We start from the raw sequence: 20141 nt of genomic DNA, 5'->3' as shown, positions 1-20141 counted from the left end.
ATGATGTGAGATCAGTTGTCGTCTGAGACATTATTACTGATGATAGGATGACAAACTATATCTTAGAAAGTCTACACATTGAAGTTATCAGATTCACATGGAATTGTTGTACAATTTAAATGTTTAAATATGAAACTATTTATGAAAATATTAAATTTAATTTTAGCTTCTAAATGAGAGAATTGTTTTCATTAGTGAACTATTGGTTGTGAACTATGAAACATGCCCTTCTCTCCACCAGCAGACGTGAGGACTGCTGTCCATACATTTAAAAGGGCTAATATCAACTACAGAACTAAGCCAACCTCAGCGTGAGCTATGGTTGCGAATGGTTGAACGACTACAATCTAACGAAATTAACATTGTGTTCCCGGTGACGTGAGGACTGATGTCCATACGTTTAGAAGGGAGAATGTCAACGTGGAGGTGACGATCGACACGCTGGAAGGATGAATTTCGACTATACCAGCCAGAATATAGCATGAGATTATAGTATGGCAACTTGGTATGAACTTTGAACTCTTATTCACTAAAAAAGTCATACATCCTAGATGTCGAGTAAGCAGCAGCAGCTGTAAACGTGGGATAGGAAAGGAAGGACAATCTCTTCAGAAAGACAGGGTACTACAACGTATCCGTTCTACCACACGACGACGGTACTACAAAGCATCCGTTCTACCACAATACATATTCTTCAAAGGACAAGGGAGATCTCTGCTGGGCAACCCAGCCTTCCATCCATGACCAATCTATCGAAGCGCAGCTCGGAGTAAATACTTCTTGCATTTTCCTTTTCCAAATAGGTGGTTATTTAGAATGCATAAGATTCTGTATTTACGATAGCATAGCTCCATGAGGTCCGATAGAGACCCAATCCTTTTGTGCCTCAGTCTTCCCGCACTTTCATTCAAACCCAACCCCCATTCTTTGTGTAACCAGCCGTCATATCGGTTCCGTCCACTTGGGACGTTTTCTTGTATGACATAATTAGTAATCAATGTATGATACATCCTGTGTATATGTAATTCTGTGTGATTATTTAGGTATTTAGTAAATAAATAATTAAGCCAAATGTTGTATTGCTGAATCAACTTGTTAGCCAGGGTTCATGAAGATAACCAAGATTTTTACGACGTTCAGATGAGACTGAATAAGGTGACGATTAATAATTGACTGCTATTGATATAAAATAACACCAGGTCTTTAAGAGTTTATTCGGAAGACAACAGCTCTATAAACATTCTGCCGTGATGCCCAGACTTCCTAGTTAAATACATTTACATGATTAGTTTAATCGGGTAAAATTAATTACAGAGAAATTATTTTTTTAAATAGCATTTCATATATCACTTGATCAATAGCAAAGACCCGACACCTGCTAGGGCTGCCCTGGTCAACTGTATGTACTGTTATTGTGAAGTGGAAACGTCTAGGAACAACGACTCAGCCGTGAAGTGGTAAGCCACAAAAGCTCACAGAACGGGACCACCGAGTGCTGAAGCGCATAGAGCGTAAAAATCGTCTGTCTTCGGTGTAGAAGAACTGACTGCAACCCCATTGAGCACCTTTGGAATGAATTGGACCAACTACCCAACATCAGTGACCAACCTCACTAATGCTGTCGTGGCTGAATGGAATCAAGTCCCCGCAGCAATGTTCCAACATCTAGTGGTAAGCCTTCCCAGAAGAGTTGTGGCTGTTGTAGCAGCAAAGGGGGACCAACTCCATATTAATGCCCATGATGTTAGAATGATATGTTTCACTAGCAGGTGTCCACATACCTTTGGTCATGTAGTGTATATCATTGACCAAGATCAGGGCTGGGGTCAATTCAAATGAGTTGACATTCAATTCAGTAAGTGATATGAATTTCACATCCCAAAATAGTTACACTTTTCACATAAATATATTTTCCTTTTCAGCTTATTGAGAAGATATGGAAAAAAAATGCCATTTGAATTTCAGTAAAATTCATGAATTGACTGTTTTCCGTTAGAATTGACCCCAACCCTGACTCAGACCATACAATAGCAATACAAAATACAGGTAAAACTATCAAAGCACAAAATTAATCAAATAACAATGAACCATTCAACCAACCAATCCACCCACCAACCAACCGACCCACCCACCAACCAACCCACCCACAGACCCACCAACCAATCATGTTGGGCTCCAGAAACATCTTACTGACCATATTACGTCCTCAGTTGTCCACATTACAATAATGTGATATTGCCTAGTATAGTGTAGATCCAATACAATCCACTAGGTGTCTCATCAGTCCCAATTTTCACAATATACAACAAACTCCAACTATTGTCTGTTAGTGTTGTTGTTTTCAGTGTTGATGGAATCAAGTAAAGTCATATAAGCCTGATTTGGACATTTTCTGAATTCTGAAAGATTTCTGAAGTGTTATTATTGTAGGCATGACATTACCTTGGGGAAATGAAAACAGAAACATGGCCCCCCTTATATATAGTCTATATAGTCTAGTATATCTTGAAGAAGAACAGCACTTTTCTTTTCATCTCTATTCTGTGTTCATCTCCAGTTTAGGAACCTTCTCTGTGTTTCCTGTCCAGATGCTGAGCAGTGGACAGTGAGATCTCCTCCAGGTTGATGACACACTGTTAGGATTCTTTTTTGAATGGTCAGTAATCATCACCATTTGAAGCATTAATTAACTAAATATAATTCATTTAGGCTGCAATAATGGTGTTATCCGTGAAGTGGGACCGTCATGGTTGCCTATATGAGGAGAAGAGGGAACAAATAAAACATCTGAGGGAACGCATGAAAAAACAGAGGGAAGGGATTAGCATAGTTGTTTCATGACCCCTTGCTCCATGCAATACCTCCGGTCATCAATTACCCCTAAACACTGTTAGTGATTGCTATTGATATTGTATTATAATAGCTTTTTGTTCCCCCCCATACATTTTAATGAACATGTTACATTTTTGTACATCAAATACATTTTTATTGATCACATACAAGTGTTTAGCAATGTTATTGCGGGTGTAGCGAAGTGCTTGTGATTCTAGCAGTAATATCTAACAATTTCACAACATATACCCAATACACAAATCTAAGTAAGGAATGAATTAAGAATATACACATATATGTATGAGCAATGTCAGAGCAGCATGGACTAAGATACAGTAGAATAGTAGAATAGAATACAGTATATACATATGAGATGAGTAATGCATTCAGATACAATGATGTTCAAGTGACAAAATAATGTTTTACCTGATTTAAAATATAATTATGTTTTATTAGGCTGAGTTACTAGATAGGCTACATGTACAATACTCAACATCTGAGAAAACAGCACTGAGATAATTATGCCACAATTCAGAATAAATGAATGATGCGCCCCACCATCCGTTAACTCCTAACCCAATTATATCCAGTTCTGAAGTAATTCATTACTCCCTTGTGATTCTCAGCTCTCTTCTTCATCTCCTCCAGTTTCTGAAACTTCTCTGTGTTTCCTGTCTCCTTCATCTTTTCAATCAGGAAGCCCAGATGCTGAGCAGTGGACAGTGAGATGGCCTTCAAGGCGATCTCTTCCAGTTTGATGACACACTGGAAGGATTCCTCCACCAGTCTGTCTTTCTCAGGTGTGAACTGCTCCAACTCTGTCTGGAGTCTGCTGATCAGAGTCCCTTTCTCCCCAGCTGCTTTCTTATTGATATCATACTTATTTTTCAACTCTTCATATGTTTTAGGAACTGGTCTGGTCTTGATAACATATTTTTTGTTTTCTTTGACATGCTTGGTGTAGTGACATTTCCCAGTACACACAATGCAGTGTTCATCTTTCATCACACTACACCATGAGAGATCAGTAACCCACCAGCAGTCTGGATAGTGGCAGTTCTCCTTACAGACACTGCATGTGGTAGCCTGTCTAGTAAAATGCCACCATGATGATTCTATTGGGACTTTCTCTTTGTAAGGCTCTACAACAGTGTATGAAAAGTTCTTGTTTTCGTCCCTTTCTTTCTTGTGTTTCTCCAGGGCTTCTTGAGTTTGCTTGATTTCATTCTGCTTCAGATCAATCATTTCAATCCGCTCATGCAAGTTGCCGACACATGCTTCTAGCTGTTTGCGCTCTCTCAGCACTCCTTCAGTCATCTTCACGTTTTGAGGTGTTATTCTACCCAGGAACTCTGTGAATTCATTCATGCTCTCCTCTGATACGTCCCATAAATTCTTCAAGATACGTTCTTCTTTCTTGGCCTGGGTTGCTTTTGCAGAGGTGACACTCTTTCTTTGAGAGTTGTTGAATAGGAAATAAATAGATTGATTGCTGTCATCTTTTGCAAGGGGGACATGAGCATCTTCTAAGGCCTGTAGAGCATTAGTAGGTTCCACACCATCTGAGTGTGTGATGAGGGCCACGATGTTCTTCATGTCTTTGCCAAATAAAGACAAAACTGCATCAAATATGTACCTCTGTTCAACAGTGAGTCGATTTGTACTTGACTTCACCACTAAACCAACAGCATCAATTTGATGAATCCCATCTGTAGACCTTAACAACTCAAACATTTTTTCAGCGATCAGTTGGTCTTCTCCAATCCCTCTAGTGTCTCCATACCCAGGAGTGTCAATGATGGTGAGAGAATAGGGGACTCTCAGGCCCTCAAACCCGAATACCTCATAAACACTGATCCCTGTAGTTCGACTTTCAGTCTTTCTTTCTTCCTTCTCTATTTTCTCCTCCACAATCTCAAACCAGACTTTGTCCTCCCACTCTACACCCAGGACATAATTTACCATTACATTGATCAGAGTTGACTTCCCTGTTCCTGTCTCTCCCACTACCAGAATGGTTTTGTTGACCTTGGTGGGATCTCTCTCACCAAAGGTACATCTTCTGAGTTTATCATCCTTGTCCAGTGTCTGTTTGTTTGTTACTAGTTGGTACCGTTCAGGAGGTCCTTGGTCGATAAGAATACTTTTGTTTCTTTGTGAAATGATGTCTTGAATTTTTGAAGATGTGTCCCTAGTTTTGGGAAATGAATAAACATACTGTATGTTATAATACAACATTTATAATATATTCTTAAATATACTTTACAATTATATTTCACTCTATAGGAAGAATCATAAGCTGAGAGATCTGAGGGCAAAAAATGTTTAGCTTAAAATGTTATATTTCATTCACACAATTGCATAAATACTTATCAAATCAAGTGGACTGTGGGGACTGGTTTTTCCAGATCCAGATAAAGCCTTGTTCTTGACAAAAACACTTTCAATGCATATTCTTCATTCAGCATGCATTTTAGTCCCGAGTTAGGCTTAATCTGGGTCTGATAAAATGGCCTATGGATGTGTATGGTTTGCATCTGTCAATAATCTATAAAACATTCAACAGCATTTGAAAAAACAATGAAATTGCTGACACTCACTTGCTTGCCATGATGGTATTTTAGTTGTGATCTAGCATTTAAGATTGACTTGATTGACTCGTCAAAGCGCATATTGAGTGCTCAAAGTGTTCCGTTTGAGATTCAGACTAAATAAAATCTTAGCATATTTTCATCCATTTTAATTTACCTCTGCTCCTGGAGATGGTTTATTTCAGTTCTGCAGTCAGAAGAATAGAGAAAGAGACGATGTGTGTTACAGCTCTTATAGTGGAACAGCCCAGCATTCTCCTCCTACCTATCCTCACCACTCCAGTACTGTACTCCCCCTTTCACCAAGTCAGCTGATTTCAGAGAAGAGAGATCATTTCTTCAGTTGAGGGTGCGGGATAGTTGGCAGGATTCCCAAAAAATAAAGGAGATTTCTTCAGTAGAGGCAGTTGGAGCCAAATTTTCTATTCTTTATTTGTGCTATTTTAATTGTTTTGTCCCACTTAGAATATATCATCATGCCATGTTGCTATTTATATTGTGATTATGAATGTATTATGAAAGTGAGGAATTATGAAATAAACTTGAATGTGTTAAATTGTCAATATGGAGTATCAGCTAGTCACACACCCCCTTTTCTCCCAGGGACCCTTTCTTTATTGCCATATAGGTGGGTGGTAATATGGGCAAACTAATCTCTAGGCATGGATTATTTTTCATTGGTCCTATGAAGTTCATATTTGTCATAATCAGTGCTGATGCTGTAGGCATGAACTAAGAGGTCACAGAGCTCAATAGAGGTCATATAATGACTAATATATTGCAAAGGAATACACTTTATTAGTGAGTCAACAAGGTCAGACATGTTTAAATGGCTGTAGGCAAGAAGTGTATAGACTCATGTAACAGGTGGTGACGGAACTTGTGATTACGAAGATAAGTGCCAAATTTCGTTGCTTCACATTAAACATGCAGTGTTTATCTCATGCATCAATAAACTACAATGATATGATATCAGTCTAGGCACATTTACCTGCTTTCCAATGTTCTTTGGTAACATTTGTGAAGAACTACCTTAAGAGAAGGACTGGTTTTGTTGTCTCTTATTAAAACCCAGAACCAAGTCAGCTAAAGCAGTGGCTTGGTAAATACTGCTGGTGGTGAGAATTTTGGAAACGGGCCTATTCTGTGAAATCAGCTGACCAAAGAAAGGGAGGGGCTTCAGAGTGATGGACCGGGTGGAAAGAACAAGTCTCCTTGAGTTAATGTACCTTTATTCAAATTGTTTAGGATCCTATGCTCTATTTTCATGTCATGCACCTTAGTGCTGCAGCCTAATACATCTCCAGACAAAGTCAGCTGATTTCAGAGAAAAGAGACACTTTATTCAGCAGCAAGCTTTTTTCTTTTATATACCCAGACAAATTATTGTCTTATTGCTTTGCCATATACTTTTGTTGATCCTAAATACTGTCGTAAAAATAACTGTCAGAAAAGTGAAGAAACGTGTCAAGACCTAAACCCAGACAGCAGTCATTACAAGGTCTGCTCCAATCATTTCATCACTAGTAAGTATAATTGATTTCGAGTTTAATTTAGCTAAGCTACTAATCCTAATGTAATGAGTAAATGGGATAGTCTTAAATTAGGCTATTAATATAACTCAAGATGTTTCTTTCCTTTGCTCCGGAAAAATGTAACCTTTGATAAACACATTGCATGCAATTATTATACACTTCATATGACTGGAAACATTTTTATTTTATTTGACAAATCACAGGGTAGCTTAGGCCTACCCTCCTGACACTGACAAACATATCAATAAAAAACACCTTGTCTTGAATGCAACCATCTAATCTAGCCCTGTGAGAAGGGGAGACACAAATTGCACAATATGACGTCCATCTTTGGGAGAGCAGCAGGTAACCTAATGGTTAAGAGCGTAACCAAGACTCCTCCCCGGGCGCCGATGACATGGATGTCGATTAAGGCAGCCCCCTGCACCTCTCTGATTCAGAGGGGTTGGGTAAAATGCAGAAGACACATTTCAGTTGAATGCATTCAGTTGTACAACTGACTAGGTATCCCCCTTTCCCTTATTGTCCCGAAAAACTCCAGTGGCACTGACCCAATGATCATTTGTTGAGAACTTTATTCATTAGAGGACGGAAAATGTATAATTGCAGCAGAGGACAAAGGCCTCAATGGGATAGGACAATCTGCTGTGTTGAATGTTGGTTGTTCCAGCCCAACAATATAGAAAGTATCTGGCATTGAACTTGATAGTAGTAGTTGTGTGTATGTTTTAAGCTAAGGATCCCGTCTCCTGCTTTCAAAAGCAAATTCCAATAAGGCAAATGTCATTATACTGTAGGCCAGTGGTTCCCAACTCCGTTCCTTGAGTACCCCAAACAGCACAAATTAATGTTGTAGCCCTGGACAAACATACCTGATTCATCTCATTGAGGGTATTGTCCAGGGCCACAAAATATGCTTTTACTGTTGGGTCTACTCGAGGACTGCTGTAGGCCTATGGCTGCATTGGGGTTGCATGGCATTATCATCAGCTGAAAATTGGGTTCACATGGCTGATATCCTGAGAAAGAGTGAGAATCAAATAAAACATATTGGAGAGCTAACAACTGAACAAAAATATCATGTTAATTTGAGAATACATCACAGAAACAGACAAATTAGTGAAAGATTCCCTAACCTCTTTTTTGCAAGGGAAACTCTACTGGGTGGAGACTGATGAGATACACAGAGAGAGGAGTAGAGTCAGGGTGTGTCTCTAACTGGGGATCAATAACAGGGTCCACATGTACCATCAGGTCCACAAACACATGGTAAATTGGAGTGTACTGGTGTGCGTCTGGATCAGGAGAGTACAGTAATGCTGTCAACATCACAGTGGCTGGTACGTCTATTGTATGGCATTCACCCACAAAAAACAACAACATTTCAATGTATGAAAGTATGTTCAATTCTGTAACTGAATTGCATCTCTTATAAAATACATGATCATAATATTTTAAGGATGATGACTCCAGTATGCAGATTTACAGTATTATTTATATATTATGTTAAACAGCTGGTGATGTGATCCTGGAGAGCCCTGTTCATCCCCTGACTGAAGGAGACTGTGACTCTGCGCTGCAAATTCTGGACAACCAGCTCAAACATCAAGGCTGATTTCTACAAAGATGGAATACTCATCAAGAATGAGACCACAGGAGAGATGACCATCCCTGCAGTATCCAAATCAGATGAAGGATTCTACACATGCAAATACCCTGACAAGGGAGAGTCACCAGAGAGCTGGATGACAGTGAGGTGAGAAAACGATACTGTGTTACGCTCATTAGAAATGGACCAAGATGCAGCGTGGGGTAGGTTAATCATATTATTTAATGATAACCGGCAACAAAACAAAAGAAGTCGCGAACCAGCGAAATGTACAGCCGTGTAGGGCTCAACAGCAACAATACAAGGACAAGATCCCACAACATAGGTGTGAAAAAAGGCTGCCTAAGTATGATTCCCAATCAGAGACAACGATAGACAGCTGCCTCTGATTGGGAACCACACTTGGCCAAACACAAAGAAATAGAAAACATAGAATGCCCACCCCGATCACACCCTGACCTAACCACATAGAGAAATAAAAAGGCTCTCTAAGGTCAGGGTGTGACATACTGATCTCAAGTTAACTTTTCATCATCTGTGTGATAGTGATTTTAGTGTTGATGTTAACATACGTTTGGATTTGTACTCCCATAGAAAATATGACCTCTCAACTAAATGATCAGAAGATACTGGCCAGTCTATACTCCTATATTACCTCTCTCAGAGTCTGATGGTGTTGTGCTGTTCTCTCTCCAGCCGTAGCTCCTGGATCCTCTACATCAGTCCTAGTAGGAGTGGTTGTGGGTCTGGTTGTTGCTGGTGTTCTACTGGTCATTCTCCTCGTCCTGCTGTGGAGATTTAAAAACGCCAAAGGTAAGATTTGTATTATTCATCATTTAACTCTGTAGTTCATGTTTAGTTAGAAAAATGTGTAATTCCAATAGTTTAATACAGATAATACCCAGTATAATAGTTTACATTTCTCATTACAGGATCCTGTTTTAACAGAATATACTCGTGAGTACACCTGTCTCTCAACTATGATTATTCAGTAACATATCGTCTTAGTTCTACATGAGTATATTTCCCACTACACACCCCCAGACCCAGAGCACCAACCAGGACCCCCAACAGGACCAAGGATCTACCCAGGGTCAGGCTCCTGATGCTGGGTATACATGTCTGCAGCATGGTCAGTTTCTCAGGCCAGACCTCTACAACTCCTCTCTCTGTAACCTCATACACTGTCTCATCAACATCCACTTTATATAGCATGTTACTGTACTCTCTGTCCCTGAGGGAGAACCAACCTAACTAACCTGTCTCTCTCTTCTTTGACCAACAGGTGGTGTTCACATCTACGATACGATCAATCCCTCAGACAACTATAATAATGGTACTGTATACTGTGTTATGTTTAGTATGAATACAGGATAGAGTTACTGCTGCTGTTCTTCATGTGTTTAATATGAATACAGTATAGAGTTACTGCTGCTGTTCTTCATGTGTTTAATATGAATACAGTATAGAGTTACGGCTGCTGTTCTTCATGTGTTTAATATGAATACAGTATAGAGTTACTGCTACTGTTCTTCATGTGTTTAATATGAATACAGTATAGAGTTACTGCTGCTGTTCTTCATGTGTTTAATATGAATACAGTATAGAGTTACTGCTGCTGTTCTTCATGTGTTTAATATGAATACAGTATAGAGTTACTGCTGCTGTTCTTCATGTGTTTAATATGAATACAGTATAGAGTTACTGCTGCTGTTCTTCATGTGTTTAATATGAATACAGTATAGAGTTACTGCTGCTGTTCTTCATGTGTTTAATATGAATACAGTATAGAGTTACTGCTGTTCTTCATGTGTTTAATATGTACAGTATAGAGTTACTCATGTGTTTAATATGAATACAGTATAGAGTTACTGCTGCTGTTCTTCATGTGTTTAATATGAATACAGTATAGAGTTACTGCTGCTGTTCTTCATGTGTTTAATATGAATACAGTATAGAGTTACTGCTGCTGTTCTTCATGTGTTTAATATGAATACAGTATAGAGTTACTGCTGCTGTTCTTCATGTGTTTAATATGAATACAGTATAGAACTGCTGCTGTTCTTCATGTGTTTAAGAATACAGTATAGAGTTACTGCTGCTGTTCTTCATGTGTTTAATATGATAAGACTAAGGGCTGTATTCAGTTTAATCATGAAAGTTCAGCGTTACAGTGTGATTTAAATTTAAAGGCAATGTTCTTCATGTGTTTTAGTGGAGACTACATTCAAGATAAACACTGTATATTTAGACTCAATCAGAAACGACCTTTACATTTCTGTCTGTCAATGTGTAACCCTTCATCAATACAGACTGAATAGAGTCCTAAGTAGAGATATTAGTGTATCACCTGTATGTTTCAGATGCTGCTGCTGGACCAAGTCATGAGACATACGCCCAGATTCAACTCAAAAAGTTGGACTAGAAAAAGAAGGTGACTCAACTGTGACATCAATTAATAATGTGCAGTGTATCAATGATTAGTTGAAACATTTCAATATATTTTTTAAAATACAACAAAATCTACAAAATCTCTGCCCCTCTTCCTCAGAAAAGCCAGCTGATCCAAAATAAAGGCCAGTCTACTCTGAGATTAAGACAGGGAAAGCCACAAGACCAATTCTACATGTTGGCAGTTAGTCACTAAATTCACAATTTGAGAGTTTTGATGAAGAGGCGGGATATGCAATAACCAATTCCTTCACTTGTTGACTGGAAATGTCCATTGTCAGCAGCAGCTGGACCTGTTGATGTGACCTATGCTGAGGTTGTCCTCCAAAAGAAGACCAACGCCAAGAAGAAGAGAGGTAAGACTGGACATCCCTCCCTCCATATTCCCCCTATCAGAACCTCATACTTCTGACCACATATTGAATATCTCTGTATTTTATCCTCACTCCCTACAGAAACAACAACCCCACCTGAGGCAGATTCAGTCTATTCTCAACTGAAGCCAGGCACAACCCCAGGTAAGACTAATATCCATATGCTATTGATACTAATATGATATTTATATGTAACCCTCTCATCACAGACTTGGACAGATCAGCAAGGGAATAAGGGTGAAAAAGACATCTCAGTGTATGAACTTGTATGATATTGACTCACTAGCAGTGGTGTAAAGTACTTAAGTAAAAATTATTTCAGGTACTACATAACGGTACAGGTTCCCCTAGGGGTACCACCTTGTTCATCTACCCAGCATGTCAGATTTCTAAAATGTTTTACGGCGAAAACATAGCACATATTTATGTCAAACCACCACAAAGACACAGACGATATACAGCCATTTTATCAAACAAAAGATGCAATCACAAACGCAGGATTAAAAGAAAAATAATTCACTAACCTTTTGAAAATCTTCATCAGATGACAGTAATAGGACATGTTACACAGTACATTTATGTTTTTTTCAATAATATGCCATTTATATCCATAAATCTCCATTTACATTGACGCCATGTCCAGAAAATACTCAAAAATGTCCGGAGAAATTATAGATAGCTCCGCCAGATAACAGAAATAGACATCATAAACTTTGACTAAATATACATGTTCTACATATAGTTAGAAAGATACACTGCTTCTTCATGCAACCGCTGTGTTACATTTATTTTTAACGTTACAGAATTAGTTCACTATGCAATAATCTGAGACGTCGCTCAGACGTAAGCAATATTTCTCCGCTATGCTGGAGTCAACAGAAATACAAAATTACAACATAAATATTCCCTTACCTTTGATGGTCTTCGATCAGAATGTAGTGGAAGGAGTCATACTTACCCAATACATCGTTTTGTTTCACTTCGTGTGTCCTTATAGTAGCATCTGCTAGCACTTTCTGCTGAAATGCACCCAAAATTACTTCTGGTCCCGAACAGTTGCGCATCAAAACTTCAAAATTACATATTATATGTCGACTAAACTGGTCAAACTAAGTGCAGAATCAAGCTTTAGGATGTTATAAACGTACAAAACCATTCTCAATTCAACCGGACAATCATACTGCTTCTCAGGCAATTTGGAACAAAGGAAGCTCTGTGCCCAAAGCGCGCTCTAAATGCCCATGTATTTTCTCGCGACAGCCACTATTTTGCCTCCCAAAGGGTCAAAGCTCGCGGGATTTGCACAATTAAACGCTCTACTGAATGAGGACATCTAGTGGAAGACATAGAAAGTGTCTCCAGATCCATAGCTGGTTGGGAAGGGTGGGGGCGATGACGACAAAGTTGCCCCAAGTTTCAGGCTTCCAAAACTAGTTTGGGAGATTGCCTGCCCTGTGAGTTCTGCTATACTTACAGACATAATTCAAACGGTTTTAGAAGCTTTAGAGTGTTTTCTATCCAATAATAATTATATGCATATATTAGCAATTTTGGACAGATTTTTTTTCAGTTTACTATGGGCACGCAATTCATCCAAAGGGGGCAGTATTATGCCTCTAGCCCTAACAGGGTTTACACTTTGGTCTTTACTATTCAGATTTTTGACTACTTTTACTTTACATTTCTAAAGAAAATCATGTACTTTTTACTCCATATATTTTCCTTGACACCCAAAAGTACTTAGCAGGACAGGATAATGGTCCAATTCACACACTTATCAAGAGAACACGTGGTCATCCCTACTGCCTCTGATATGGCGGACTCACTAAACACAAATGCATCGTTTGTAAATTATGTCTGAGTGTCAGAGTGTGCCCCTGACTAATCGTACATTTTCAAAACAATAAAATGGTGCCATCTGGTTTGCTTATTATATGGGATTTGAAAAGATTTATAATTTTCCTTTTGATATTTAAGTATATTTTAGCAATTACATTTACTTTTGATACTTTAGTATGTTTAGAACTAAATACTTGTCACGCCTTGACCTTAGATATCTCTGTTTTTCTATATATTTTGGTTAGGTCAGGGTGTTACTAGGGTGGGTACTCTAGTTTTTTGTATGTCTTGGGTGTTTTGTATGTCTAGGTTTTTTTGTATGTCTAGGGGTTTTGTATATCTATGTTGGCCTGATGTGTTTCCCAATCAAAGACAGACGTTTATCGTTGTCTCTGTTTGGGGATCATATTTAGGTAGCCCTTTTTCCCACTTTCTGGTGAGGGATCTTGACTATGTGTAGTTGCCTGTCAGCACTATATTGTATAGATTCACGTTTTGTTAGTTTGTTCGGTGTTCATTCTTTTAATAAATAGATTGTACACATACCACGTACGAAGGAGACAATACTTTTACACTTTTACTCAAGATGTATATTACTTGGTGACTTTCACTTGAGTAACTTTCTATTAAGGTATCTATACTTTTACTAAATTCTGACAATTGGGTACTTTTTGCACCACTGCTTGCTAGAGGAAAACAAGAGGCTAGGGATATTACTAATAGATAAATAAAGGTTTATATTACTGTTTCCAGAATGTTCTCCGATGCAACAAAATGAATGACTCAAAGAAAATACAAACACACAGAATGCAATTAAATGTCAATATATTATCAATAAAACGTTAGCAGTTACACAAATACCACACAATCAATTACAATATAGGAATAAAGATATAACCCCCGGGTACAGAGAGTGTACTCTTAAAACTCAGTCACTGACACTGTTCGACCTAGCAAGCAGCAAAACAGCTCCTCATCCGATAAGGTAAGCTACCATGCTGAAATTCTCCACACAGCGGCAGATGAATTCAGGTCAATTCTATAAATATTTAACACAACATTCTGTACACTTGTAAGAGAAATTAAGCAACAGTCTCTTTGCTAAATGCAAATCATAATCTCTTCAAATGTAAAAGTTGTAAGTTTAAAAACGATAGTGTTCGTCCCAGATCTCTTCATGTATCGAGCAGCATCACCCCTTCCAGTGCCTCAAAAGTAGTGTTCACGCAATAGGCCATTTTACTTCATGATAATGCCCTTTGAGTTTAAGAGTTGTTTTTAAAAGACCGATATGTCTTTTAAATGTCACCTGATTTGAGTTTTGGCCTTCCAATAGAACAAGAGTTCCTGTCACGACTTCCGCCAAAGTTGTTACCCAGAAATTATTTGATATTGAGATGAAAACGGCTGCAATGGATCTTTAAAATACTGACGTTTTTCTTTGGAGCTTGAACATGAAAGGAACACAACAGAGGATGTAGTAAAACAATATGCTTCTAATGCATGGTTTATCAGGGTACTGATGCTCATATATCATAGTATACTGTATGTACTCACAGTATATCTCTATTTTATTCTTATTCTTTATCCTTGAGGGAGATGGAGGGATAAATGACACAGCCTTAAGTCTTCTTGGGTATGATGCTAAATCCTAATATAATATGATGCATAATTTAATACTGTATATAACATCATATATCATAAAAATCATTTCTAATAATAATACATTTCAGAATGACAGAACCTTTCAATGTCACTTTTTGTCGGCTCTCCTGGAGCCTGATACAGACAGCTGTGGAAGCAACTGTTGTTTTCTGTGAATCTATTTGTATAACTGGTGACAGTGACACTATTATTATATGTACATACTGTCTCTATTGCTTGTTGTCCAAGGCAGGTAAATGATGTGCTGAGGTTTATTCACATGAGGTATTAGTCCTTTGATCCTATTTCATGCTTTTAAAATGACCAAACATGTACCAATGTGTATGAAATACTCAGTTACTAGTACTACTACTCCTAATAATACTACTACTACTACTACTACTACTACTACTACTACTACTGTATCACCATGGCTCACAATACATTTGACATATAGCACTCTCCACTGTGTTATTCCAGCATGACTCAACAAAAAGAGAGATGTGTGTCAGTGCATTAATGTCATGCTATTGTTATCAGATGACAGATCTCTGTAATGTGTTGCATGGAGAAGACATGTTGAGCTCCAGAACCATCTTATAGAATAGATACGGTCATCAGTTGTCCACATACAATACATTCCACTAGGTGCCTCATCAGTGCCATTATTCACAATATTTACGTCAATAACAGTAGCAGAGACGGAAGAGGAAGCGCGACACTCTCTCCTTTTTTCTGCTTCATATACAGTCAGTCAACGAACTAAGCAGACCAGACCCAGCTGCTAACACATTGGTGTCTATGGGAGAGTCACTACTTAAGGCTTAAGCAGAACGGAACTGTGACTATTTCTTTCAATGGAAAGTGCCTGAGTAAGACCTTCATTTATCCACCATCTTTGGTAGTAGTTGGCAGTTTGGCAACTCACAGGTTTGCACAATTTCATTACAGCAGAGGTCAGCAGAAGCTTCTGCCACATTATCTATGATGTGGCTGAGAATGTGTTTCAGTTAAAAGGAGACATATTTATAAATAGTTTGGCATGTTCATGTTTTCCCCATGTATTTAGTAATGAACTTCTCCAAATATATTGTTGTTCTTTTCCAATTTTACCGGTATGATGAGTATTTACTGTGCGCATGTAACGGCGTTCGTCTGTTGAAGGAGAGTCGGACCAAAATGCAGTGTGGTGGTTACTCATGTCTTTTAATGAAGAATAGCGATACATGAAATAAGTATATATAAACAAAACAACAAACGGAATGCGAAAACCTATTACAGCCTATCTGGTGAAACTACACAGAGACAGGAACAATCACCCACAAAATACACAGTGAAACCCAGGCTACCTAAATATGGTTCCCAATCAGAGACAACGAGAATCACCTGACTCTGATTGAGAACCGCCTCAGGCAGCCAAGCCTATGCTAGACTCACCCCTAATCAGCCACAATCCCAATGCCTACAAAAAACCCAATACGACAACACAATAAACCCATGTCACGCCCTGGCCTGAACAAATAATTAAAGAAAACACAAAATACTAAGACCAAGGCGTGACAGAAGCCCCCCCCCCCCAAGGTGCGGACTCCCGGACGCACCTCAAAACCATAGGGAGGGTCCGGGTGGGCGTCTGTCCATGGTGGCGGCTCCGGCTCGGGACGTGGACCCCACTCCATTAATATCATAGTTCCTCCCCTTCGCGTCCTGGGATAATCCACCCTCGCCGCCGACCATGGCCTAATAGTCCTCACCCAGAACCCCACTGGACTGAGGGGCAGCTCGTGACTGAGGGGCAGCTCGGGACTGAGGCAGCTCGGGACTGAGGGGAAGCTCGGGACTGAGGGGAAGCTCGGGACTGAGGAGAAGCTCGAGACTGAGGGGAAGCTCGGGACTGAGGGGCAGCTCGGGACTGAGGGGCAGCTCGGGACTGAGGGGAAGCCCGGGACTGAGGGGAAGCCCGGGACTGAGGGGAAGCACGGGACTGAGGGGAAGCCCAGTCCTGAGGGGAAGCCCAGTACTGAGAGGAAGCCCAGTACTGAGAGGAAGCCCAGTACTGAGAGGAAGCCCAGTACTGAGATGAAGCTCAGGCAGGTAGTTGGCTCCGGCAGATCCTGGCTGGCTGGCGGATCTGGAAGAGTCTGGTTGACTGGCAGATCTGGAAGAATCTGGTTGACTGGCAGATCTGGCTGCTCCATGCAAACTGGCAGCTCTGGCTGCTCCATGCAGACTGGCAGCTTTGGCTGCTCCATGCAGACTGGCAGCTCTATGCAGACTGACAGCTCTGGCTGCTCCATGCAAACTGGCAGCTTTGGCTGCTCCATGCAGACTGGCAACTCTATGCAGACTGACAACTCTGGCTGCTCCATGCAAACTGGCAGCTCTGGCTGCTCCATGCAGACTGGCAGCTTTGGCTGCTCCATGCAGACTGACAGCTCTATGCAGATTGACAGCTCAGGCTGCTCCATGCAGACTGACAGCTCAGGCTGCTCCATGCAGTCTGGCAGCTCAGGCTGCGCTGAACAGGCAGGAGGCTCCGGCAGCGCAGGAGAGGAGACAGGCTCTGGCTGCGCTGAACAGGCGGGAGGCTCCGGCAGCGCAGGAGAGCACCGAGCCTGCCCAACCTTACTTGGCTCGATGCCCACTCTAGCCTGGCTAATACGAAGAGCTGGTATGTACCGTACCGGGCTATGCACCCGCACTGGAGACACCGTGCGCACACTAGCATAACACGGTGCCTGCCCGGTCTCTTTAGCCCCCCGGTAAGCACAGGGAGTTTGCACAGGTCTCCTACCTGGCATCGCCATACTCCCTGTGAGCCCCCCCCCCAATACATTTTTTGGGGTGACTCTCAGGCTTCCATCCGCGTCGCCGTGCTGCCTCTTCATACCAGCGCCTCTCCGCTCTCGCCGCCTCCAGTTCTTCTTTGGGGCGTCGATATTCACCAGGCTGTGCCCAGGGTCCTTTTCCGTCCAATATCTCTTCCCAAGTCCAGAAGTCCTTTGATCGCTGCTCCTCACGATTAACAGGGAGAGTTGGCTCAGGTCTGACTCCTGACTCTGCCACTCTCTCCCTGAGCCCCCCCCCCAATAAATTTCTGGGGCTGACTTTCGGGTTTCTTTCTGCGCCGCCGTGTCTTTCTCTTTCTCTGATTGTACTTGCGTGACAGCGCAAGTACAATCATGTGTCGAGGAAATGTTTGGTCAAGTTATTGGTGCATTTAACTTGAATATTTTAATGCAGTAATTTCCACGTTTGTAATCCTCCAAGTGGATACGATGTTCAGGTGGACATGAACACTAGCTACACTTACAGAAATACATTTAGTTTATTCCATAGTGTAACGTTTCCGTTATTTGTCATTTGTGCATCTCTGATCCATGTCTGTCAGTGTCTGTCATGTCTGTGGGTAATGGGAGCTCGCGCCTCAGTGTTCATAGAGATACGTGGCCTGTGCGCCATGTTTGGGAGTCAGTACTGTTAAAAAATTTTTAACCTTTGTTCACTTCATGTACTGTGATGAAATAGTATGATTCATTCTGATTTAGACACATTTAGGGATATGAAAATTGCCTTTCACATTTAAAACCAGTTTAGTGGTTGTACTTGCCAATTGGGTATTGGTCGGGTCCTGGGTGGGGCAGGTGCACAATGTACCTGTTTGAGGTCCTGTGAGACAGATTAGATGTGGTTTCTCTCCGTCTTGCCCTCTACCTATAGATAGGACAGATTAAGCCTGATACAGAGGCTAATCCTTTTGGGCTGTGGCCTGTGTATACACTGTATTTAGTAAATCTAGGCTGATATATTGTAGGTCTATTTATATGGCGCTTTCACTGTTGGATCAACAAGAACTGTTAATACATTTACACTTTGAGCACTTCAACCTGCCTTGCTTCCTGCAACATTGTTGCCCTTACAACTGCTACCAGGTCCCCAATTTATGTATGTTTGTAACCTTTTCAACCAATCAAAACAAAGGTTGGACCACTTGAGTCAGTTGTTTGTGTGTATGCCTCTCAAGACAAAAAAGCTGTGCAAAAAGTCTGAGAAACGTTACACTGGTTTGTTATAGTTACCACAAACCAACAACCCTCCTCAAACAGAGAGGAGTTGAGTGGTTATGGTTTGATCTCTTCCTCTTTAGCAGTGAGGGTTTGTGAAGGAGGGTGGTGTGTGTGAAGCTGTTTTTTTCCACTGTGGTCAGAGAGAGACAAATGAAGAGGGTTGTAGATGTCAAAATGATGAATAGGCCTATACAGGAAAAGGTGTATGGGGCTTTCTGTGTTTATCAGAGAGACAGATGTCAATGTTATTTTAGCATACAGTATACTGTAGTTCACTTGTCATATTCATTTCTCGTTTACATTTAATCTATCACTGACAGTGGCGGTCAGTGCCGTTTAAGATGAGGGAGGACAATTTCTTTCCTTATGAGCACGGCCTTATTTCTATTACAGCATATTGGATGACTGTTTTTCAAATTCCATTCACCCAGTTCAATGTAACAACGATGGGTTTACGCTACTACATGATACAAACATTTTCCCTATACCCATCATGAGGTTACAAGCCTATGACAAATTTGAGGTGACAGTCAGTGACACACTCTTGCCTGAATCTAGTTGATCTAGGGTGTAATCATTAATCCTACAGTTGCAAACGAGAGTTTCTATTGGATGAATTCAGGTACGTTTATTCCCATTTGCTTCCGTTTAAGAAACGTTTTTCAACAGAATCGGCGGAATGAACACACCACTGATCACATGTAAACATGGGTCACTTTCATAGCAGCCACGTTGTATTCCTTCTTGCATTAGTATTAGCATTAGTAAACCTGCTTCAATCATGCAGTAATGTTACAGTGTACAGTCAGTAAGTAGTTTAGCGATTACACCAGCTGGCCCCGGTGGCAATAAATTAGTAGAACCAAAAGCTTATCTTGACTTGGAAGAGGTCCAGTCATAGCCAGCTAGCTAACATAGCATCCCCCTGTTTGAGCAGGGTGTTTCAGTAGGCTAAACTACCTAGCTGCATTTGCTAGTTAAGTAAGTAAAACTGAACGTAATTTTTTTACATTTCTGCAGTGCTAGCTAGCTGTAGCTTACACTTTCAGTACTAGATTAATTCTCTGATCCTTTGATTGGGTAGACAACATGTCAGTTCATGTTGCAAGGACTCTGATAGGTTCGAGAATGTCCTCCAGAAGTTGTCATAATTACTTTGTAAGTCTATGGAATGGGGTGCGAACCGTGAGCCTCCTAGG

General features: G+C 40.4%; 1 protein-coding gene across 1 annotated transcript; it reads right to left on the bottom strand.

The window, feature by feature from the left end:
• Positions 1-3099: 3099 nt before the first annotated feature.
• On the bottom strand, positions 3100-5637 carry LOC112239172. Its single transcript, XM_024407664.2, has 2 exons — positions 5433-5637; positions 3100-5023 (listed from the first exon to the last, which is right to left on the bottom strand). The coding sequence occupies exons 1-2, from the start codon at positions 5441-5443 to the stop codon at positions 3397-3399; spliced, it is 1638 nt and encodes a 545-aa protein (XP_024263432.1). The 5' UTR covers positions 5444-5637; the 3' UTR covers positions 3100-3396.
• Between the last annotated feature and the right edge of the window lie 14504 nt (positions 5638-20141).

This window comes from Oncorhynchus tshawytscha, linkage group LG10, assembly GCF_018296145.1.
Source record: "Oncorhynchus tshawytscha isolate Ot180627B linkage group LG10, Otsh_v2.0, whole genome shotgun sequence".
Taxonomy (NCBI): domain Eukaryota; kingdom Metazoa; phylum Chordata; class Actinopteri; order Salmoniformes; family Salmonidae; genus Oncorhynchus; species Oncorhynchus tshawytscha.
The sequence above is the reverse complement of the archived record's forward strand: the minus strand, read 5'-3'. Positions and strand labels throughout refer to the sequence as shown.